Source organism: Pundamilia nyererei, unplaced genomic scaffold (assembly GCF_000239375.1).
Source record: "Pundamilia nyererei isolate P.nyererei 1_Seehausen unplaced genomic scaffold, PunNye1.0 scaffold00044, whole genome shotgun sequence".
Lineage (NCBI taxonomy): Eukaryota > Metazoa > Chordata > Actinopteri > Cichliformes > Cichlidae > Pundamilia > Pundamilia nyererei.
In genome coordinates, this window is record NW_005187445.1 from 1,910,637 (window position 1) to 1,933,223 (window position 22,587).

Genomic DNA, 22,587 nt, shown 5'->3' on the forward strand with positions numbered 1-22,587 from the left:
ATAATCACAGTCAAGAACATTTAAAAGAATTTTACCTGCAGCGCAATAATCACTGAACTGCTCTCCAATAATAGCCAAAAGCAACTCCTTCCACACAGCAGACTATAAATGAGAAGACAGCTTTATTTAATGATCATGAAAGTAGATAGTGTACAAAACAAACGCTTAAATGTGTTGTAAAACTTACAGTGCATTCTTTGGGTACTTTCATTTTCCACACACCACCTTTGGCATTGCTTTCTTCTTCCCTGTATGCAAACAAGGAAGTGCCATTACAAATGATAAAAATGACATCATGTGAAAACAAATGTTGTTCTTGAGGTTCATCTCACCAGAGTGGTTTTCTTTCTCCTCTCATCAGATGATAGCTCCATCTCAGTGGCAAGCTGGAGACCCCAGGTATGTTGTTGTAAACTCTCCAAAAGTTCTACTCCAGAGCAAAGGTGAACAGAGGAAATGGGTCATTTTATTGAACCATTTACCAACACACAGAGTACAGACATTTGGCCTTGATGATATTTTGCAGTGGCCAAAAAGAACTTCCTCATTACTCTTATCTACACACACCCACTGATAAACTGGCATTCCTATTACAAGACGCTTAGTCAAGAGCTGAGAGTACTTTGAATAAAATTATGAATTGCTTTTAAATACAAAGACATCAATCATAAACATTTTAAACACCAACCACCAACAAATGTACAACCACTTTGTGTAGTCATGTACCTGGACAGTCTCCACAGTGTAGATTTTCTTCAAGTTTGACTCACACTCAGCTGCTGTTGTTCCTGGTAGAGATCTATCACAAAAAGAAAATCAGATTCTACCTTCTTTTCTTTTTTAAATTCAAGCTTATAAATATCTCAGATCAACTAAATAAACCGTTTTTCTGAGCTATATTAATCACATGTGTCCAGATCATGCCCTTTGAGCAGACAGGATGAGGTAGAGAGTTTTTTTTTTTGGGGGGGGGGGATCAGATGACAAAAACGCCAGTAAACAGTAAACAACACTGACCCCGTTTGAACACTGCACCCTCTGATTTGTGCACACAGTGGACGATGGGCTTGTGTAACTCTGTGTTGCTTACTTAGTGTGATTACTTAGTGTCAAACTAGAAACTTTATTGAAAAGTAAAAGTAAATTTTACTTAAACAGAAGTAGTGACTCACTAAACAATAACAATGACATGAGCAGCAACAGAATAACACCTGTGCTAATAAGAACGTACAGTGACCTTATCTGAAATCACACCGAGTTATTAATATTCAGGCAGCCAGTAATAATTACACCCTTTGCTTATTTTAAGATCCTTCCAAGAAGAGGAATTGTTTATGTAGGTCAGACAGGAAACAGTTGGCAGATAATAAGCTGCATCACCATTACCAAAAATTTTGTATGTGTATCTCGTGCAATGTTCTTTTCTGATTAAATAAAGAAAAAAAAACAACAATCCGCGTTTTGCTGTTAAGATCACTTGTTATATTATCTAAGCTGCAATGCCTGACTTACAGTAGAGGCCTGATAAATTCATTTCCCCTCTTTGTTCTCCATAAGAGGTCAACAACAAAGAGTTCACCCAGACAACTACAGCAACTGCTAAGACAAGCGGGAGTAGGTGAAATGAAACAGTTTCTTACCTGTCGAGCCAGAATGTCCACGGAGAATGTAAAGGCAGGGTGTCATTTCCATTGTTATTGTTATTAGAAATCCCTCCCAAATTTCTGTCACTGATATGAATGTTGTGCTCCAGCAGACTCGGGCTGGATGATGAGCTCAGTTGTAATGCAGCTACTGGAACTGCCATCGTTACCACTGAAAGCCAAGTGACCACGTATTAAAAACTAGCCGATGTCTTGCTTTCACTGTTGCCGTCGTCCGCGGTGTAAATATATAGGCTCCTTAGGTAAAACTAACCACGATCAGCTGCTGACTCATTGGTCGCTTCACCGGTTTGCGCCGTCACAACACAAAACGATGACGCCCCGCTGACTGCCTGCGGCATCTACAGCGCGCCAGAGCGATCGAGAAGTTTCCGTCACGTAATCCTGCACATCCAGTAAATGAAAATATTAATACCTCCGCGGCGAGAATAACAAGTATTTTAATTTTAGCAACTTATTTCTTTGCGGGGGGTAGAGCTCTGCTTTGTTGATCTTCGCGTCTTCCGCAAATGTGAATACGTAATTGCTGACATGCGCAGTCGTCACTGCCACCAGCTTTGTTGGGTTGCTACCTGCTAACGTGATACTAACCTGCAAGTATTTCTTGCCTGTGACTGGCCACAGCAATGGACATCGACGCATTGTTGGAAGCGTTTCAAGGCAATGTTTGCAGTTGTTAAATGAGTTATTATTAGCTTAATTATTTCCTTTATGTTTGGTTTAATGCCATGAGCAAAATGTCTCATGTTTGCTAACTACGTTATCTCGTAACTTAGCTCATCAACAACAACTAGCGTTTAGAAGAAGCATCTAGCGTCTCTGAATTCAGTCTCTGCATGATTTCACCATTTTAATGCTGTCTTCTGCATGCAAAAATTTCGTCTTCACACACTTTACACCTTTTTATTTCCCCACGGACGCTTAGCGATTATGTAAACAGCTAGCTTGATAACGTCACAACATGCTGCTAACAATAAAATGCTAGCTAACTAACTTGTGGGAACTTTCCATATAGTTAACTGAGAACGGTTTGGGGATTTTATGAAGTTGCACTTAATATTTGGTCTTCTTTAATAAATGTATTGTCTTTTGATGCAGCAGTAAATATTTTAATTGATGTCACTGTAATTTGGAGAAGCCTGAAACCAAACATTATCTTCTCAGGTTATTTTAAAAGTATTCAACTTTCATATTTAGTTCAGTGCAGCCGCATGCATTTGTTTTATTATCTTGGGGATCAGCGTTGTTTCCTAGCTTGTTTTAAAGTTATTAAAGTTAAACTTTCTTTTTTTCCCCTCAATGTTGGCTTTTGCAGATTTTGAGAAGAAAGGGAAGAAAGACACCTGTCCCCCATTGGAGCAATTTTTGTGTCATATTGCCAAGACGGGGCAACCGATGTGAGTACAATGGGTACATGTCAAGAACGATGGCTACACCCATTTTCAAATTTTACACAACTGCACTTAACAATTTTACACTTTTCTTTTTGCCAAACAGAAATACTGACATCAGTTTTCCTGCAAATAAAATCAGCAGTGCCCTAGCAGATTTGTTTAAAGCAAACTTGCATTATCTTACAGGATCCCATGGTCACAGTTCAAAACATACTTCATGTTTAAATTGGAAAAAGTCATGGATGATTTTCATGCTGCAACACCAGAACAGAGAGGACCACATAATCCCAATGTAGAGTTTGTCCCATTTGAAGAAATGAGGAAGAGGATCTTAAAAATAGTGGATGGATACAATGGGTGAGTTAAGATTATAATGAGCAATGGTAAACAAATCCTTAGTCACAACTTCAGTAGTGACTGAGTTTTAACCAATAGTTTTTATTATTGGTATTCTTATATGCTGTCTGTTAAATCAAAACATAACCACAAAAACGTTTGAGCATGCATTTTATATAAAAAATGTACAAGGTTTACTCATATTTTATTCTGCCCACTGTGTGCTGCACTGTGACTAACAGGGTGGGCAATATACCCTCATAAATGATATCACAATATTTTAAGAAAATCTGCAATAATGATATTTCTGATAGGTGAAAAAATACTGAATTGCTAATTGAATCTTGCAGGCAGTGTGACTGCAGTGTGAATCTACTGAAACAAGATGCCAACAGCAGGCTTATAGTGCAATAGCAGTGACACAGTAGTATACCGAGTGTTTTCCCCTGGAAATTTTAATTAAAAGAATAAAAGAAGTGTTTAACAATACCCAAGGTATCTTAACATTATAACTCTTTGGGAGGTTGCACAATATTGTGATATAAAAAATGAACAATGGGATGTGATCTTGCTATCATATAGAGTACAACTAGCAAGCGCTCCAGCAATGCTGGATGGAGTCATTTGTTTACTTTTGGGCCTCACATCACCAACTGCTAGCGTCTCCTGCTTAGTAGCCTGGGTGTATTCAACAGTGTTTGGTGAAGCAGATCTAGTGATTCCACCTTCAGTGAGAATAGTTTTTGGGCATATTTTGCAAAGTAACGTATTTAGTTGGAAGCAGCCTTTTTAGGTTCTAAAATCATTGCCTTGCTCTCAAATATCTGTATTTGAACAATTGGTGTGTGCACTGGGAACACTTTTAACACTTTAAAACAAACTATATGAAGTGTTATGTTAATAAGCAATCTCACTAAATTATTTGCATCATAGCTTGTGATCATTTATGACTGTGGCTGACCAGATACATGCAGATTATTCTTTTTTTACTCTCTCTCTCTTTTTTGCTGCATGTATTAAACTCTTACTTGCTTATACTCATCATCATCTGTTCCCTGATCCTAAATATTTCTCTAACTTTACAGAATCCCATTCACCATTCAGCGTCTGTGTGAACTCCTTATGGACCCTAAGCGAAACTACACAGGAACAGACAAGTTTCTCAGGGGTTTGGAGAAGGTGAGCAATAAACCATATTATCTTAGTATTTGAACAAAAAGATAAACAATATTAGCATATCAGAATGTAAATGTACATTTCATGGCTTGAAAAAAAAGCTTATATTTTTTTCTCCTTTTCAGAATGTAATGGTGGTGAGCTGTATCTACCCCACATCAGAGTGAGTACATTGGCTGTTAAGATTCTGTTTCCTTTGCTCTTCTGTGTGCTGTATTTTTCTCAAGCTGCTTCTGTTGACAGTAATGGTCCCCTGAGATTTTATGCATTATTATTGAGTCACACTTACGGCAGCCATTTAACAGCCAGTTACCTGTGCCTTTCTACCTCTTTAAAGGAAAAATGGGGCATCCAGTATAAACAGAATGAATGGGGTGATGTTTCCTGGCAACTCTTCTCTGTATACAGACAGGTGGGTGCAAAATGTCAGTGACTGATTTATACAAATTTGAAATTGCTTCATAAACTGCTAGCAAGTGGGAACATTTTAAAGCCGTATTACATAAGGACAACCACAGTATAGTAAAGACAAAGCTATCTTGCCTGTCAGAAATAATAGTTTGTTCTTTTGGAGTAGAAATGTGAATGGGCCAGACACACCAAAACCACTTAACAGACCAAAGCTGTCATTGCCAACATCACTTTCCACCAACGGGCTCCCTGATTGTCCAGTCAGCAAAGAACCAGAGCCAGCCACAGAGGAGGTGGAGGAGCAGTGCGTAAGGTAAGTTGTTTGATCTGGTAATATGTCCTATCAAGAGTGTTTTATACTCTTGACACACTACTACACTACACTAATTCCTGCTTTTTAGTTTTTTGTTAGTTTTTTTATATCTCCTCTCTTGACCTCTCGTTTATAATTAGGTTTTGTCAAGACCCTGCCTTAAGAAAAAAACAAACAAAGAGCAACTCATTGGCTGGCATTTCAGTATATAATCTGTTTAACAGTTTTTACTGTATTTGTTTCAGTGAAACCTCACTATCAGAAGGTGAGATGACGCCAAATAGTGGGATAAAGAATAAACACCCAGAAGAAGAGGATTCTGATGGTGATAAGCAAGAGGTGAAGAGACTGAAATTTGATGAAACGGAGGAGAATGAAACAACAAATGAAAAAAATGAGTCGTCTTGCCATCAAGGGCCAGAGAGCGGGCCAGAGAGCTCGCCAGAGAGCTCGCCAGAGACACCAGAGTCTTCAAAACACTCCTGTGGTCAAGAATACAAAAGTGGAACATCTTGTGACACACCTAGTGTATCGGACAATCATGGTATGTGTTCATGATCCTTATTTAGGCTATTTTATGACTTCTGACACTACAGTAATTGATAGTGTCTTCATAATAGTTGCATTCTTATAAATCCAAATACACAGGGGCTTATACGTGTTACAAAAAAGACAACATAGATCTTTTTAGTACAGATCTCTTGGCTGTTGCCATTTCTCTGTAGTAGAACATAAATGCAAACTGACTAAAACCTAGTTAGCCTAAAGTTAAAGCAAGATTTCTGTGCCCTTCAAACAGGCAAATGATCTGAATAGTTTTGTGAAAATCTCTCACCTTATACCTTCTAAGCTTCTGATAAAGGTGCATTGATGTGTCTTTCCATATTAAAGTATTATTGCACTAGTCTTTAAATTGACATATTCAGCTGGATAGCCTACCAGTTAGTTGCCGCAGAATGTCACTTAAAATACCTTCTACTTTGCTTCCAGAGCCAAAAAGCACACAATCAGGACCCTCTGAGGTGGAAGAAGACTCATCTGAGGATACGGCTGATCACAGTCTGAAGAGCGATAGCACTGTGGACAAATCTGAGCAGCCTGTTCCATCAGAGGAAAGTTTTGAGCTGGACAGTGGGGAAGGAAACAGCAGCGATGGAGATGACTTAAGCAGTGACAAGCAGATACCCTCTTCCAGTAATTCACCAGATTTGTCAACAGAGGGCGTTGCTGGCATTTCAAAGAGTGCAGAGACTGCAATAGAGCCTGGGGAACTTGACTAACTTCAAGGCCTGTCTGCCATCTGACCTTTTTTTTTTCTTCTTTTTTTACACTGTATGATACCACACCAAGGGTATATCTGTAGCACTGTGGACCTGTAAGGACCAAGAGTGATGTGAACCTCTAGATTCCTCACAGAAGGATCTTTTTGTCCTAATCAGTTTCAATTCTCAAGGCCTCACATCACCTGGTCTTTAAACTGGAAGGCATGGATGTAAAAGAAGATTATGGAGACTGCCTTTTTCACTGTTGACTAAAAGTTTTTCTAATCTTTTTTCCCTGATTTTTATATCTGAACGTAATAATTGAACCCTAATAACTAATGTAACTGATGTACTCTGAATTTTCATTATTCATTCGGCATGTATTTCCATAAAGATATGTTTGATAGAGTTTGTTTTAGCCTAAGCACAGTTGTTTTGACTATCTCACTAATGAATGTGTCTCTTAAGGTGAACGAGGACACCTGCCATATAGAATGTGAAGCAATGCTTCACATATTTCTGTTTGCTTTTTCTATGAAGCACATACCGTAAATATATTTCTTATTAACATTATCTTGCACTTGTCAGCTTTGACCCCTTGAAGGATGTGGAAAATGTTATAGTTTTGGTTTTCATTCTATGAAGCCAGTATAAAACGGTATTGTAGTAACCAGTTTGGTTAGATAGAATATTGCTTTTGCTTAAGGGTAGCCATTTCTGCATCAAGCCCTGTAAACAGAATACAAGGTACTTTTACACTGTATGTATGTCATACCTTAGTTTACAGTCGTCACTTTTGATAATTAGGAATTTTTACAGTATGTATCAGTATGTAAATCAGTTTTTGTAGACTTGTAATAAATGTCCACTGCCTTCGTAAAACTGATCATCGCTGGAAACTGAAGGCTTGCGCTTGTATCATAGTATTCATGGAAAGCAATAAATGCTGAAATTTGAAGTGTACCGTACTTTGCCCAGCTGGTGTTAAGGGAGTTGCTTATCCGGGTTAATGTTAACACAACAATTGTGTCCAGGGAATTATTGTTTAGCTGCACTCAAAATGTTATGAGAATAGAAACATTTCCTGACATTATAAAATTTTAGCCCAGAGAAAAATACGAAATTTTATGTACAGTTGTTGTCTGTATCACCTATCTGTTGATATCTAGCATTTTAGTCACACTTGTGAAATCATTCCACTCAAACGTTCTGCTTTCAGCGATATATATGTCAATGTTAGCATAGTTTATTTATATGCTGGTGGTACACCATAACCTTAGCCAAAACATGAGTTTGATAGCATAGTGTTTTTCAACAGCCACATTATTAGGTGCAAATGTTTAATGTAAATGTCTTTGAGGCATTTGGACTTGGTCACGAACACTTGTTAAAGTTCAAAGCAAGTCTCAGAATAGGAAGAAAGGGTGATTTGACTGACTTTTGTTGCTAAACAGGCTGCTCTGAAACTGCTGATCTACTGGGATCTTCCCCTGCAGTCTTATAGTTTATAGAGAAAGGTATAGAAAAGAGAAAATAACCAGCTTGCAGCAGTTCTCTGTGACGTTATTTTACTAAGCTAAAACTCTAGAAGTAACAATGACACACACACACACACACACACACATATATATATAATACATTACAGAAAACTGCCAGGCATGGGTGTAGAAACGGGTGATCAGCACAGGTAAAACCCTTTGTACGATGACTGGGTGAGGGGGAATATCTCTTGTGTAAGACAGGAGGTGTGAATCATTTTAATCATGCAAGGATATCATCCAGTGACTCCTCAATGGCCTTGAAACCTCTAAGCTAAGATTATCACTACTCCTGTTGTCAGCGCATATTTTAGCCAGGAAGGAAATGGGCCAAGCCATGTTTTCACCTATAAACAAAAGATAAGATCCTGCTAACGCTGGTGTTCTATTGAAAAAGTATAGCTGTTTCCAAGTCTGCTTTCTACTCAAAAAAAACCAAAACAACAAAAGCCTGCTTGATGTTTGACCCTTTTCCAAAATAGAATTTCTATTTTAAGATATGAGGTGGATTTAAATGCACATCACTAGTGACAACAATTTTATTATAGGCTTCAGTAAGACTAGAGTGGGCATTCATAGAGTAATCAGGGTACCAGTTAATTACCTGGCACCTGAAGGTCAGGGTTTCCAGGGATAACTAAAGGACTGAGCTGAGTGAATTATCAGACGGGTCAGGAGCTTTCTATTTTGGAATAGATTACTTATTAGTCCACAGGTAATACTTTATTTTAATGTGCTTGACCTTTTGTTTGATCATTCTATCAATTCATTTGATTTTCCCCTCAATTAAATAACCTCAAAAACTAAAATTTGAATTCTAGCTCTGCTTTGTAAAGCCTTAAATCACTCGATTCAAAACTTTTATACACTATACAGACTTTAGGCCTTAGCTTTGGCATTTTATGCCTTAAAGTAAATTTAAATCATATAATTAAATAATAATACATTTTAATTTGTGAAAATTGAATGAAATCAGAGATCCTTAAAACCCTTTTATGTCATTTCCCCCCACAACTTTTACACACAGTATTGTTTTTCTTCTAGTTTAGTATAGATACAAGCAGCAGCACAATCTTCTCATAATCTGGCTGTGGACTAATTGAATTTGACAAGTGTTCATTTCTAATCCATTATCATGTGATCCATAGCAGTCTGTGTCTCATCCTCACTTTCAGTAAGGATTTGCCACAATTGAGAGCCGAATAACAATTCAGCTTCTATGGACTTTCATGCCATATTGGTCAATTTGGTTTTTGCTGATTTGCACAAACTTAGCCGCAGCCACTGACTCTGTAACTGAGCACTTTTTTCATTTTGTAATGTAGGTGGAAGCTTAAAAAATGTAACCAGGTCAAACCAGATTTGTGTAATGTAAGAGATAATATTTGTTATTTTCAGCAAGAATAAAAATATTACCAACATGGGTCAACGCCTGAGTGAAGAGAGTGACCAAGACAAGGAAATCGATGTGGCGGAGCTGCAGGAATGGTACAAAAAATTTGTTGTGGAATGCCCAAGTGGAACGCTGTTCATGCACGAGTTCAAGAGTTTTTTTGGCGTTACTCATAACAAGGAAGCTGCAGATTACATTGAAAACATGTTTCGAGCATTTGACAAAAACGGAGTAAGTACAAACTTCAGTTCTGTCTCATTTTAACATTGTTACCAAACTACACAGCAGGACAAGATATTAATACACATTTGTTGATTCGGAAGGTTGCTTGTGCTGTTTCAGCTGATGCCCATTATCATTTTAAATATTTGAAGGGCAGAAAACTCATTTGCAGCAATTTTGAGGGCTAACTTAATTTGTACAAGTAAGGAAAAATGTCATAAACGCTCATGTATCAATTTCACTGAGAATACTTTTTGGGTTTTCAGGGTATACACAGCAGGCAAACTGGATGTTTCAGCTTAGCTCTAGGAATAATGGATAATTTTCCCTATTCTCTGACAGGTTAAAGTCCACACTGAAGTAAACATTTAGGTTCTTAGTCACATCCTTGTATTCCTTCACAACATTTGAACCTTGTGTGCACACAGGACAACACCATTGATTTCTTGGAGTATGTGGCAGCTTTGAACTTAGTCCTTCGAGGAAAACTGGAGCATAAACTTAAATGGACATTCAAAATGTATGACAAAGATGGAAGCGGGTGCATCGACAAAACAGAGCTTCTAGAAATTGTGGAGGTAATATTTACTATTTTAAAGTCTCCATGCGTTCTGCATAGTTGATATTATGCAGCTGAATTGACTGACTAATGAACTTTAGTCAGTGAAGGAGTCACTGTAACATATTTTCCTGTAACTCTCAGTCTATTTATCGGCTGAAGAAAGCCTGCCATGGAGAGCTGGATGAAGAATGTAATCTGCTGACCCCAGACCAAGTGGTTGACCGGATATTTGAGCTGGTTGATGAAAATGGGGATGGTGAGTGTTTGCAATGGTTCCTAACGGCTTAAAATGTTCCATGGATGATTTAAAACACCTGTGGCATTGTGAAGCACTAATTGTAAAATTGTATGCGTATTCGTTATTGCTTGTTTATATTAAAAGGATAGGTGGGTGCAAGCTTTACAATGGTCATCTATCAGGAATGAAGAAATGTATACTAAGAATAACTGTCCTGCGTCACTTAGGGGAGCTCTCACTGGATGAGTTCATCGATGGAGCACGGAGGGACAAGTGGGTGATGAAGATGCTGCAGATGGATGTGAACCCCGGAGACTGGCTCAATGAGCGACGCCGTAGTGCGGACTTCTAGGGGGAAGCACAGACCGTCAGTCTGTCATGCACAATCCTGATGTGTAACTATTCATATTGTGATTTTGTGTATATTGCAGTTTATATGTATATAAAATAAAACACTGATACTGTCTGACTGCTAACGTGCTATATGCTGTTGTATCATATTTAGATACATGTCCACATCAGTGCTGAGATTTTCACAAGCTTTCATTTATTGCTGCGTATGATGATGTAGGTTTTGTTTGTCTGCCCTTGCTTTATTTTCTTATATGTAATAATATAAGCAAAAAAAGAGTTATCCAATAAACATATTAATAAATCACAATAAATGTCAAATGTGAATTTCTTAAAACATAAAACACCAAATAAATTTAGGAGACCACAGGAAGTAGCCAACTTTTATTGATAGGCGTTGAATAAAAGACTTCTAAACACAAACATTAGTGTATAGTGTTAAAAATGGGGTTCTATTAAAGTATGCTTTGCAATTATTCTAATGAAAAAGTTAAAATATTTGTTTTGCATATGTATCTGACAAACCTTCACATTCCGAAGGCGTGATCGTCCACAGGGTCTCGCTATTTCTCGCGAGACGATATGTTACGTAGCAGCTTTTCATACACCTCCAAACCAACTAACCTTCCGAGAACGGTGTTATTTACGTAAGTTAAACAGCTTTCTGCAGGTAGCAGTTTTTAAGTCATACGAGCGACTGTAGTAGCGCACAGCGTACTGTGCAAACTAGCAAACAGGTCTTCCAGCAGAAATTGAATGTCGATACTTCCGTGTGTTTGTAGTGTGTGTTCAAGATACTTAACAGCAAATCAAATCGCCCTGCAAGTGCTTTACCCTCGCTTGTCAATGTCGTCCGAACCTCATATGTCGGCCAGCACCCACACAACTAAGGTAAACTTCAGTTTCTGGGGTTTCTCCGTCAAGACACCAGTGTTTACTGTATTTGTTATTCCGTCGTTATGCTTCACGACATTGTCTAATGCTGCCCCCTCCTGGTTAGCCTGCAGAACACAAGTGGAGGCTGAGTTATGTCACCGGGGACCTGTTCTCCTGCCCTGCGCGTGAAGCTCTGGCCCACTGCATCAGCGAGGACATCCGTATGGGGGCAGGCATAGCTGTGGAATTCAGAAAGAGGTTTCAAGGGGTGACTGAGTTAAAAGAGCAAAGTGAGTCAACCCTTTCATTAAAGATTCATCAGGGATGAAGATGTCTTGTGATCATTTTACCAGCATGGACACAGTTTTTTTTAAAAGCCTTTAACCTCCTCCTCACTCGCTTTCCTTTTGTAACAGCCTCGGTTAGGAGTTTTTTCTACACTGTCTGAGAGTATCACATTGTATCAATTTTGTCTGACTCTGTGTACACATGAACTCATATTCTTCCACACACATTCACTCTTACAGAAAGTCAAGGTAGTATCGTATGACAAATGTGTAAATGTGACTTTGTATTTGTATCCTGCTGGGCGTGCCACTTACCAGCGTCATAATGGATGACTGACAGGTGCTCGCTCTCTTGTGTAACCTCCTAAAACTGAGCAAACACCCATCTGCTGACTCGTTTGGAAACGTTGTCTTATGTTTCAAAAATAACTTGCTGAACTTTGTTTCTGAGAACATTTGAAGTGAGGAATAGGTTGAATAAGTTTGCCTTAACATGTGAAAGTTTTGGGGAGTTTTCAGAGGTGCAGGGTCTCTCTAAACACAACACGAAGATACTCGAATGCTTTGCAAGGCACTGACAGATCATGTGGACGCTTCAGTCTGGAAGCTTTATTTTTGGTTATAAAAGGATATTAACAACAGATTCAGTGTCTCTGAATAGAAAGATAGCAGTACAGTCATACAATCACAGATGAGCTGTGATGGTGTAACACTGACTTGAAACGCACACGTGTTGCTCTTTTGTTTTTGTTTTTCCATATTAATTGTTAAAAATGGCACGTCAGTTTTTCTCTAAAATGTTTGTGTCAAACAAGGCCTAGTATTACATCAAATGTCTTGGCAGATTAGAGGGAGGATGTGTTTGAACAGGATAGTGCACAGACACTTTGTGCCACAGCAATGACACATGAGTTTTTGCTTTTGGATTTGTTTGGTTCTCAGGCTAGTAAACTTTTTGATAAACAACTCTACTTTCTAACTTTTTGTGTGTGTGTGTCTTCCGGTGTTTTTATTAAGGGTCTAGGGATTTATGAATCTTTTTTTTTTTATCAAGCTTTGTTCTAATGTGGATATTATATTTCTTTTTGTCTTTCTATTCTTTATAATCCAAACAGAAAAAGTTACAGGACAGTGTGCCGTACTGAAAAGCGATGGACGCTTTGTCTACTATCTGGTACACATGTTGATTAAACTTCACTAGATGTACACTTTTAGACAAATCGAGAGATTTTATCCAAAAGCTGTTGTGGTTAGTGCAATGAAATGTTGTTTTTTCTATTACTTTATTTTAGATCACAAAGAAAAAGGCAAGCCAGAAACCCACCTATGACAGCCTGAGACAGAGCCTGGAGGACATGAGGTCACATTGCCTGAAGAACCAAGTATCAAGAATATCGATGCCTCGGTTTGTATGATTTCTTTTCTCTTTTGTGACCCTTAATTGAGAGAAATAATAATAAACAAATTCATTTTAAAATCAACTAATTGTGGCATTTATTAAGTTGCTGTGGTAGTTAAATTCTTTATCTATTTCTCTGACAGTATCGGCTGTGGCCTGGATCGACTCAAGTGGACGAGCGTGTCAGAGATACTGGATCAGGTCTTCAAACACACAGACATCTCCATCACAGTTTACAGTCTTCCTCAGAAAGAAGAGACCACAGTGATGAAGGAAAACAGACGCAGATGATTCATGGAAATGTTAATTATTGAAATACTGATGTATATGAAGCCAAGGAGATTTTTTTTTGTCAAAGTTGGAAACATGTTATTTTCTCTGTTAAATAAAATAAAGCTTTCTTTTTATAAAAGAACCCACATAAGCTCATATCCAACTAGTAGTGGTATTATTATAGAACCTTTTTGTAATGACTGTTGGGACTACTTCCAAAATATTTTAATCTGTATTCATCACTAAATTAAGATGAACCCGGATGAACTCAGTTTAATATCTCATATGGTGTGTTTTATACCACGGGACTGAGTATAAAGCGTCAGTTATCTCTTTATCTCCCCCTTCTTTCACTAAGCATTTACATTGTTGGTTGAGCAAACAGTGCCTTTCTCTCTGGTCATCATATAACTTCTGGAGTGCTCATCATGGCCACTGCAAATGCTCAAGGTATTGTATGCTTCTTTATTGATCTGCTGGGGTATTGTGCTTTAATGCAGCCGAGGAACAATGGACCAGATGTGAGTGAAAGAGAGCAGGGAATTTGACACCACAAAGTCAATCCTGCACATCCATTTTCTCCAGTATGGGAAAGCCTTTTAACGCATGATGAAATTCAAGTGGAAAGGGGAGAGGTAATGACATACATTTTCCTTTCAAGATATTTTATTGCAATTTCTAAAGGGGGCTTCATCTAACTGTGCGATGATATTCACTTCAGGTGCTGGTAATTAACGCGAACGTCAGTAGTGGCGAGACTGCTTGAACAGTGTGCTGCCTGCTAGCCTCCCATTCTCCTTTGGGGCACTTTCAATAATTCATGAAGAAAAGGCATTAACCGCTGTGCACACTGCGGATGGCTGCCCATTTCCTCCCGTATATCCAGGCTGGCTGGGAGACTTTGGTATCACTGCAACCAGCCTCCTCTCTCTTCCTCCTCCTCCTTCCTTCCCATCCCCCTTCCTGCCTGGGAATTAGACTCCACACTGCAGCAGAGCCACCTAGCTGTGCTGCAGTGAGCACAGGGAAATCTCCCTTCATCTGACCTGCTGTCACAGTCAACGTGCTGCCGGTGTTGGACGGTGCAGCGAAATCTGTTCTCACCCCACCTTATAGCCCCCTTGTCTCTTTGTTCCCATGCAACGTCTGCTTGTCCCACTGCAGTACACTGGCTCGCCTCCGCTGCTCTCCCTCATTCCCATTCCCCCCCCCCACACACGCACAAACACTGATAAACTCTCCCCATCCTCGTCCCTTTTTTTCTTTGCTCAATGCGTATGAAATTGCAGAGCTCAGCATTCTTTTCCACAGGCACTTAGGGAAAAAAAGGAATAAAAAAAAAGAGAGATGAGCTGGGCGGGAGGGCTTCTGGTGCACCACATAACTGGCTCCCTTCCAACTAAAGAGGAGAGCTTATGTTATTGAAGAGCAGCTTAGCCAATCAGGAAGCAGTGCAGGCAAAGACAGCAGGAAAAAAGCAGCAGAGCGGCTGAGCAAGAGAAAGAAAAAAAAAACTGCAGTGTGTGAGTGTGTGTAGTTTTTATCCCTCCCCTGAGCAGATCTTTATCAATTTGGGTACTCCAGTCTTGGGGTGCATTTGAATGGGAGTCTGTGTGTCAGAGTTTACAGAGTAAAGGTGTGTCTACACTGCTATGTTAGACTCCTGACTTATTCATTCTGAAATTGGAAATAAGAGAAAGTAAGAAGAGATTGATTATTTCTCTCTCTATCTCAAAGTGTCTGGGAATCTGCAGAGAAGGGGGAAGAACTCCGTGTCCAGGAGAGAGCAACCTGCACAAAAGGTAAGCAGCTGCATTCTCCTTCTGCAAGCATGCCGGATTATTTCACTTCTGAAGTTGTGTTCTGTGTTCACTGTTAGTGAGTGTACTTATTCTTTTCCTTGTTTTAGTTCTTCACACACAGTTCCCTTTTAAATGCATACATGGATCTCTGTTTGTTTCCATTTCTTTTTTGCATAATATTTGATGAAAACGAAGAAGGAGAGAGAAAGAGGGAGGGGGAAGGTTAGTGTGGGACTCCCTGATGCTCCTAGGCAAGTTTCTGTGCACACGGTTCTCTAGTGCTGCAGTATCCCATTACATCCCTGTGCAGAGCTGCCTCAGCATCCAGACAGTGCCAGGATGAAGCAACCCAAACCAGCTACCAGCTTCCCAAATTTGCTCTCACAGTTTTACCTCGTTTTCACCTATCCCGGTTTGGGATAAGTGAACTTTTGCTACTTATATTGTGAATAGGTACACTATGATAAGCTTAGTGTGGTAAAAAGACTACGTCAGCCCATTATAATTTTATCCTGCACGCTCTCGTTGTGTACCCGGAGTGTCAGTGGGGTTGCTTAGATAACAGTTTGAATTGGCTCTGATAGTGTTTGAGACCGGCGATTAGTTTTTGTTTGGTTTATCCGGTGCTCTGGGACTTCCTCCAGTCTAAGCCTGCAGCAAAAGTGGGCTCTCTGATTGGCTGAACTGACTAAAGTGTACTAAAGAAACACAAAAAGATAGAAATAATATTATGAATTATTATTATTGTTAAAAATTAGCTCAAACAACAAAGGATAGTAAGTTGACATACAGTTAAAAGGGTTATTCATAATTATATGTTTTTATATTAATGATTTCATTCTTTTATTTAAGAGAAATTGCAGTAATTTAGTATATCCTCCTTTCTGTTCTGTATATCTGACCTTGATCATTTCTGAATGAAGATGTGATGTTGTCCAGCAGTGGGCACTATGTGTTTTCTCTGCTGAAAATGTCTGTGAACACTGGCCTGCTGCAGAGCAGGGAAAAATAATAGATGGACTTTACATGTTTATGAGGATGCTGAAAATACTGGATGAGCATTTTTTTTGTGTTTTCATATTAGTTAAAAGTTAAAAGCTCGTACCTTGTACTCTGATAGTAGCTATAAGCACGAGACATACATCTAAACCCGATCGTAATGTAGATTTGTGTTTCAAGTTTTCAAGACTTTCTTATATACAGGGGTACAAAGAGGGTTGGGAAGAAAATGTAATCTGTTTCAGCACCATGGACAGTGCACATAGCAGGGACCTTTTGCAAGAGCTTCCTTTATAAAGTTTGAAGCAAACCAATGTTTAGTGAAGACTAATGGGCATTCCTAATTATCTTTGGTTAGCTGATGTAATACCCTGCCTGGTTAAATTTTCTAAATTGTTATATGACGTTTGCAATGGCTGTGTGGCTTTGCTTCTTCATTATTCATACACCTCTCTTCTTCTGGAACACAGTTTACCTTAAGAAGAGCTGTGTTTTTGTGAAGGAACTGAAAAGTGGCTTCTTCACAGTTTCATTTTGAAAAGAAAATACACACACAAAAAGGAAAAAAGAACGTTTTGGCCGGCCTTGTCTACCTGTATTATTGCTGTATGCTCTAGGTGGGAGTGTCAGCACTGAGATTTTGTTCAGCTTTCCTTCCATCAATCCAACTGCAGCAGCAAGATATTTCAAGCTTGACAAATGGGTTTTACATGGACTTATTGAGTGATCACCCAAAATCCAAATGACAATGTTATTAAAAGAGAAACAACACATCGTTCCAGTTAACAGTGGCTAGCAATTAATTATGTTTTCTACAAATCGCTTGCAAAAAAAAATGAAAATTACATGCAATGACTTTTCTTCATACGGCTCTGACACCTGCTGTGACACAGAGCTTTGTTTTATGAAGCGACCACAAAAGTGTCTCTGCAGGATGCTGCTGCCAGACTGTAAAACTCATTCAGGAAGTGATGATCAGAAACCTCTGCTCTTTAATGGGAAATAGATATGAAACCCCTCACCATTCCAAGAAGTAGACAGCATCTTGAAGATAAATGCAGAGTGTGGGAGATGGAGGAGGGTTAAGCTTTTGCTGTTAGATGGAATGTAGATGGAATGAGTCACGCCAAAAACATTTGCGGTCATGTTCTTGTATTTATTTGTGTAAGCGCTTTGAAAGAGGTTTCTTGTTTCATAATCAAATTGCCTGCAAGGTTTATCTCGATAACTTTGTAAACACTGCATGTAAGTCATTAGCGTAACTGTTTCTAACAGTTGTGAAGTTTCTGGGGGAAGGGACCAGCTGCTGGGCTTGTCATTGCTCATCCTCCAAGCGTGACATCCTCTGTCCCATGCTGTGCGGCATGGGCGTTTAGTGTGCCCCTGTAAATGATGGTGGAGGCAACATAGCGGAGCAACAACGGCTGTCACTGTACATTTAGCAACAATCTCAAAACTGCCCATCTCAGGATAAGAAGAGGTGCTGTAAAAACTCACCAGGCTATTTTGTTTAGATTATTCCGATGCAAATAGAGGATGCTGCAGATGTTTTAGCCGAGCAGTCTCTTCTGGGGATGCTATAATGACACCTTGATAAACACAGCAAGTGGTGCCAATGAAATTGCGTGTATGTGTACTTGTACTGCTAATATAGAGATGTAAATTATAGACATTCTACTCCATTTGGAGAAAAAATGGAAGTCTGGAATAATGGGGTTAGAAGCAGGCTAAGATAACTCTCCAGGTAAAGGTTATTTGATGTATATATGTATTAGTCTTATAGATGTGCATGTGAGAAACAGAGGGTAGGGTAGTTTAAAAGAACAATATAAGAGACAGCAAGGGAAATATCGATTGCAGTCAACCATAAGAGTGTTGAGAGAAGCAGGCAGGAAAAGCACATAACGAATCTGAAGAGAAGAGATGAGGGAAGACAAATGATACAACCATTGGCCAGAGAAGGGTAGAGAGATAGAGTAAGAGATTGAGAGATTGTCAGAGGCAGAGCAAGAATGGAAGAGAGTGGGTGTGCATAGCAGAGCTACGAGCACTGCAGTACATTGCAGTGCCCAGCCCCCGCTGTGTTCTCTGTTCACCATCCGGTTCCATGCACTGAAAAGACCCCTGCAGCAGCAGCAGAGCAGCACAGCATAGAGGGCTGCCTGCTGGAGAACGGCAACCTGAGAAAATGCTGTTCACTCTTCGGTGTTCATTCTTGACGTCTGGTGATGCACGGATTTTTAAAGAGCGATGGAAACATGGTGAACGTGACAAAACAGCCGACCTGCTCCTGCTAGCGCATTGCCTTGTAGACAGAGGGAGTAGTCAATTCACAGTCAGTCCCTGGATTATGTAAGCATATAGCACATTCACTTTGCTGGGTACTGACTAAATGATCCCACCTTCTCTGGCCATGTTTTCCTCATTAGGAACATCTGCCTCACTGTTTGTTTTTGTTCAAGAGCTAGCATCTTTGCAAACAGAGGAGAGCAATTTATTTAAATGCAAGTATAGGGAAGCAAGCCAGATAAACCTTTAAATATCTGGAGTTTGCATACCTTTGGCTTCATATTTGTTCGATGAAGGCATGTGTGGCAGATATGAAGTAACAGTCCCACAAACAACTTCCAAGACCTTCACTTGATGTGGGCTCAAAAACAAAAACCCAAAACAAAACACTCCTTAGTCAGTTTAATGTCAGGCAGAGTACATTATGCATAAATACCTTAAATACCTTAAAGAACACTTCAGTTCTGTAGGATTAATTATTCAGCTTTTGTCCAGGCAAGTAATACTCTCTCACTGTCACTCTCAAACACATGCACATGCACACATGCAAACACATGCATGCAAATGTAAAATGAATCTTAATCATGTGAAAAGCTCTAGGAAACGAAAGAGAAGCTTGTTTCTGCTTCCATAAACAGTTGCAACGTTTCCATCCCACTGCCTGCCTGGAGGGTGGTTGGCTGGAGTGTGAGAGCTTCTCCCATTCTACGCTTTCTGGTTTCCATCTACTTTGCTGATGTGGCTGATTCAGATTGCGTAGTGTGGACTCTCTCTGCTTCCTGTGACACAACAGTGATTGTGCTCAGGAGTGGTTGAGTCAATTACACCTTGCCAGACAGGTGTTTGAGCTGTTAAGTGTGTTTCCTCGCCACATCAGACTGTTTGCTTCTGATTTGCACTGAAAAATCAGCACTAGGCTTTGGAAATGACACAATATAAATATGAGCTGCTTGTGAGTCACACTGCAACTAAAGATAGTAATACAACTCGCAATCATTATAAATGTACCCATTAACATCAGCTGCTTACTCTATTTCTGGATTGAAACATTTCCTTCATGAGGCCATCTGGTACAAAAAATCAAAACAGTGGTTTCGAAATCGATTGTTCAACCTACTTATGTTTCACACATTTAATCATTTCAGCTTTTAATATGAAGTCGTACAAAGGGAAGAGAGAACTGTTTCTGTCCTGTCTAAAGTGTCTATATTCGCAGAAGGAAAATGTTGTCTTTGACTAGGGAGCGTTGAGAACGTAGTCTTGAAGAGAAAAAGAGAGAAACACTCATTTGTGGGTTGGTTGTGACAGAGACAGAGAGTGGGAGAAAGCAGTGGAGTATTGTAGTGTGGGTGAGCTGCAGTAGGGATTTGGAGTGCTGCATTGAGCTGCATAATTAATGTTAAGAGGGTGGAGCTAAAGGCAGAGATAACGTCCCATGAAGAGCAAGTCGGCGTAACACTGCCGATACAGAAATAGCCCCTTTTGTATAGGTGGAGTCACTCTTTAAGAGGCACAGACAGACCAGTATGGAAGTGATATCCTGATGGAAAACCAAGTGGGCACACTCAGTCTTTTAGTCCAGCTCCATGTCCCTGTCTCATCTGCTCCCCTGGCCCTCAAAGCCAATCATTCTTCACTGAGCTGCGTCCCACAGCCAAATGTCTCAATGCTGGCTGCACTGCTCTGTTAATCATCCAATTTGTAGAAAAACACCTTCCTATATGACACATCTGGTGTAGCTCTTATCTTCTCTGTTTGAATGGGACTGAGGAAGGAGGAGGAGTTGCTTTAATTTCCATATTAAGTCATCATCTTTACAGATTCTGTGTTGTGGGCTTTTTTCTTTTTAACATGGTGAGATTGTGTTGACATTTTTTCAGAAAACCTGCTGTTTTTAGCCTCATTGTATTCAGAGACATCCTCTATTCTTCTCTCCGTAGTTTTATTTTTAAACACAGCTTCCCTGCATTAGAATCATCTGCCTGTTCAACCATTTAATCACTTCACATAGACACGGGACCTTCATTTACATTAATGTACATGGAATATGAAGGTTTGCTAGGCACTTATAGACTGAATGAATGTCTGTGGAGGCATACATTTAATGCATTCTAAAGTCTGTGAACATATTGTGCATATGACTTTGTAGAATCTGTAGGAAGGGAAATATTTTTTATGGCAGAAACCTTCTGGTTTCTGATGTTGTTCTCTTGTAGTTGCATGAATATAAATCAGCCAACTACTACTACTCTTTGGGGGTACGAAAGAGGGATTGTATTTGCTAAAATACTTTGCCTTTTGTATCCTTTTTGTTTTCTTTTATATGTGCAACCAGCAGATGAACACAGGAGTCATGGCCTGGATATCTGTAGGTTATACCAGAAACCATAAAAAGCTGACTGTTGGCCCCAAGGGCTAAGTAAGCACACTGCTCAGTGGATTCCCAGATTGAATAACCTCAGGCTTTGACATGTATAAATACGTTAGTCTTGGGTGCTGTCAGAGTTTAGGAACCTGTTTAGATTCACTCTATTCAGGAGGCTGTTTATTGACCAGATCTATATCACACTCTGCTTGCACCCAAACCTCAACATCTCAGAGTTCTTGGCAACTATTCTGCTGAAGATTTCCCAGCCGTTATGGCCTCACTGCTTTAAAGTAAATCTTTACAGTCTTGTGAAATAAATATGAAAGTGTCCTCTGTATTGCCCATATGTTGTATTTTATATCCTTTTTGATTTTCTGCTCATAATAGTGACACTCTTTTTTGAAGTGCTTCTGCTAAAAGCTACTCTGGAGATCCGTCCTTGTCAAGAGGGTTAAGGGATTGCACAGAGGCATTTGAAATGCATCCCCTGGGCTCCAGGCCTCTCTATATACATTTAGGAAGCTGGTATTAACAAGAGTTTCATTCTCAGTCAGAAAATAACACTAAAATTACAACCCCGACAATATGTGGTGCAAGTACAGCCTTTGAATTGAAATTAATTCAATTGAGCTTTGAATAGAGAAACCAGAGAAAGGTACAAGACTATTCACATCACTGCAATAACAGTTTTGCTTTGGAGCCATGATTTGATCTGCCCAAATAATGACAGTGGACATTATAAATGTCTGTCAACAGTTGTCTTTATGGTAACACACCCCCAGGGTCTGTGTGTGTTTAAAATACAGTTTTAAGGGCTTTGTGTGTATTTTCATCTATATTTTTTCATCTGAGTCTACTCCAAAAGGCATTTGGCAGCACAATCTGAAGTTTTTCTCTCTTTTTTTTGCTCCTCAGAGAAACAACACAAAGCCTCATTAAATATATTTTTCTGGCCCCTGAAATCTTAGAAATGAAGAGACATTTTCTGTTTTCCTTCCCCCTCCATTCCCACGGGGTTTTGCAGTGGGAGAGCCGAGTTGCCATTTCTCAGTGTTGCCAAGTGAAGATCTGCCCATCTGACATGCAGAACGCTCGGAGCGGTGCAAACATCAACAGAAAACCTTAAAAAAAGATTTTTTTGTTCCTCTTTAAAATAATCCCAAGCTTTGAAATTCTACCGAGTCTGAAATGTCTTGAAATGAATTTCGACCGCAGGCTGCTGTGAAGAGTTTTAGAATTTTGTTGTTCCATGTAACCTGCAAGGTTGTGTGATCTGTTTGTTTAAAAATCAGGTGCACAAAAATTTGTGTTTTTCATTAGAGGAATACTGAAATATAATCAGTCAGAGAGAGAAAGAAGGAAAGAGAATATTTTAGCTGCGTGAGTAGGTGCTCAGCATGAGAGCTGCTTCTTTCTCTTTGAGGCCGGTATGCA

At 39.4% G+C, this 22,587-nt stretch overlaps 5 protein-coding genes across 8 annotated transcripts in view; 4 read left to right on the plus strand and 1 right to left on the minus strand.

Moving 5' to 3' along the window:
• Window positions 1–1,810, minus strand: part of LOC102195861 (eukaryotic translation initiation factor 4E type 3-like) — a 2,498-nt gene extending 688 nt beyond the window's left edge. The window contains exons 1-5 of the mRNA XM_005731713.2: window positions 1,641–1,810; window positions 727–799; window positions 333–427; window positions 188–248; window positions 36–102 (exon numbers count right to left, since the gene is read on the minus strand). Coding sequence (XP_005731770.1) covers window positions 36–102; window positions 188–248; window positions 333–427; window positions 727–799; window positions 1,641–1,807 — 463 coding nt within the window. The 5' untranslated portion in view covers window positions 1,808–1,810. The remainder of the gene's footprint in view (window positions 1–35; window positions 103–187; window positions 249–332; window positions 428–726; window positions 800–1,640) is intronic.
• A 192-nt stretch (window positions 1,811–2,002) lies between these two features.
• On the plus strand, window positions 2,003–7,514 carry LOC102196148 (serine/threonine-protein phosphatase 4 regulatory subunit 2-A-like). 2 transcript variants are annotated; one of them, XM_005731715.1, is made up of 9 exons: window positions 2,003–2,059; window positions 2,980–3,061; window positions 3,245–3,415; window positions 4,480–4,573; window positions 4,696–4,733; window positions 4,908–4,982; window positions 5,148–5,294; window positions 5,540–5,838; window positions 6,285–7,514. In XM_005731715.1, coding segments are annotated over exons 2-9 (1,116 nt in total). In that variant the 5' UTR covers window positions 2,003–2,059; window positions 2,980–3,059; the 3' UTR covers window positions 6,575–7,514. The 2 variants fall into 2 exon arrangements, with proteins under 2 accessions (XP_005731772.1, XP_005731771.1); XM_005731714.2 differs by lacking the exon at window positions 2,003–2,059 and adding an exon at window positions 2,265–2,324.
• Window positions 7,515–9,245: 1,731 nt separating this feature from the next.
• On the plus strand, window positions 9,246–11,193 carry guca1b (guanylate cyclase activator 1B). Its single transcript, XM_005731716.1, has 4 exons — window positions 9,246–9,718; window positions 10,138–10,287; window positions 10,413–10,527; window positions 10,737–11,193. The coding sequence occupies exons 1-4, from the start codon at window positions 9,515–9,517 to the stop codon at window positions 10,859–10,861; spliced, it is 594 nt and encodes a 197-aa protein (XP_005731773.1). The 5' UTR covers window positions 9,246–9,514; the 3' UTR covers window positions 10,862–11,193.
• A 184-nt stretch (window positions 11,194–11,377) lies between these two features.
• On the plus strand, window positions 11,378–13,876 carry oard1 (O-acyl-ADP-ribose deacylase 1). The gene is made up of 6 exons (XM_005731717.1): window positions 11,378–11,507; window positions 11,643–11,751; window positions 11,861–12,026; window positions 13,139–13,197; window positions 13,316–13,428; window positions 13,566–13,876. The coding sequence occupies exons 1-6, from the start codon at window positions 11,443–11,445 to the stop codon at window positions 13,711–13,713; spliced, it is 660 nt and encodes a 219-aa protein (XP_005731774.1). The 5' UTR covers window positions 11,378–11,442; the 3' UTR covers window positions 13,714–13,876.
• A 1,339-nt stretch (window positions 13,877–15,215) lies between these two features.
• LOC102197182 (synaptotagmin-2-like) overlaps window positions 15,216–22,587 on the plus strand; it is a 58,774-nt gene continuing 51,402 nt past the window's right edge. For 2 of the 3 annotated variants that reach the window (XM_005731718.1, XM_005731721.1), the window contains exons 1-2: window positions 15,216–15,331; window positions 15,433–15,497. The gene's annotated coding sequence lies outside the window, so the exon portion shown is untranslated. Of the gene's footprint in view, window positions 15,498–22,587 lie in introns of all 3 variants that reach the window. The other variant, XM_005731719.1, reaches the window with a different exon arrangement.

Excerpts from the sequence above, each read along its gene's own strand:
- LOC102196148 (XM_005731714.2), top strand. The coding sequence starts at position 2,291 with ATGGACATCGACGCATTGTTGGAAGCGTTTCAAG. Across the intron at positions 4,734-4,907 it reads TGTATCTACCCCACATCAGA|GAAAAATGGGGCATCCAGTA; the intron begins GTGAGTACATTG and ends ACCTCTTTAAAG. Across the intron at positions 5,295-5,539 it reads GTGGAGGAGCAGTGCGTAAG|TGAAACCTCACTATCAGAAG; the intron begins GTAAGTTGTTTG and ends TATTTGTTTCAG.
- guca1b (XM_005731716.1), top strand. The coding sequence starts at position 9,515 with ATGGGTCAACGCCTGAGTGAAGAGAGTGACCAAGACAAGGAAATCGAT. Across the intron at positions 9,719-10,137 it reads GAGCATTTGACAAAAACGGA|GACAACACCATTGATTTCTT; the intron begins GTAAGTACAAAC and ends GTGTGCACACAG. Across the intron at positions 10,288-10,412 it reads AGCTTCTAGAAATTGTGGAG|TCTATTTATCGGCTGAAGAA; the intron begins GTAATATTTACT and ends TGTAACTCTCAG.
- oard1 (XM_005731717.1), top strand. The coding sequence starts at position 11,443 with ATGTTACGTAGCAGCTTTTCATACACCTCCAAACCAACTAACCTTCCG. Across the intron at positions 11,752-11,860 it reads CCAGCACCCACACAACTAAG|CCTGCAGAACACAAGTGGAG; the intron begins GTAAACTTCAGT and ends CCTCCTGGTTAG. Across the intron at positions 13,198-13,315 it reads GACGCTTTGTCTACTATCTG|ATCACAAAGAAAAAGGCAAG; the intron begins GTACACATGTTG and ends ACTTTATTTTAG.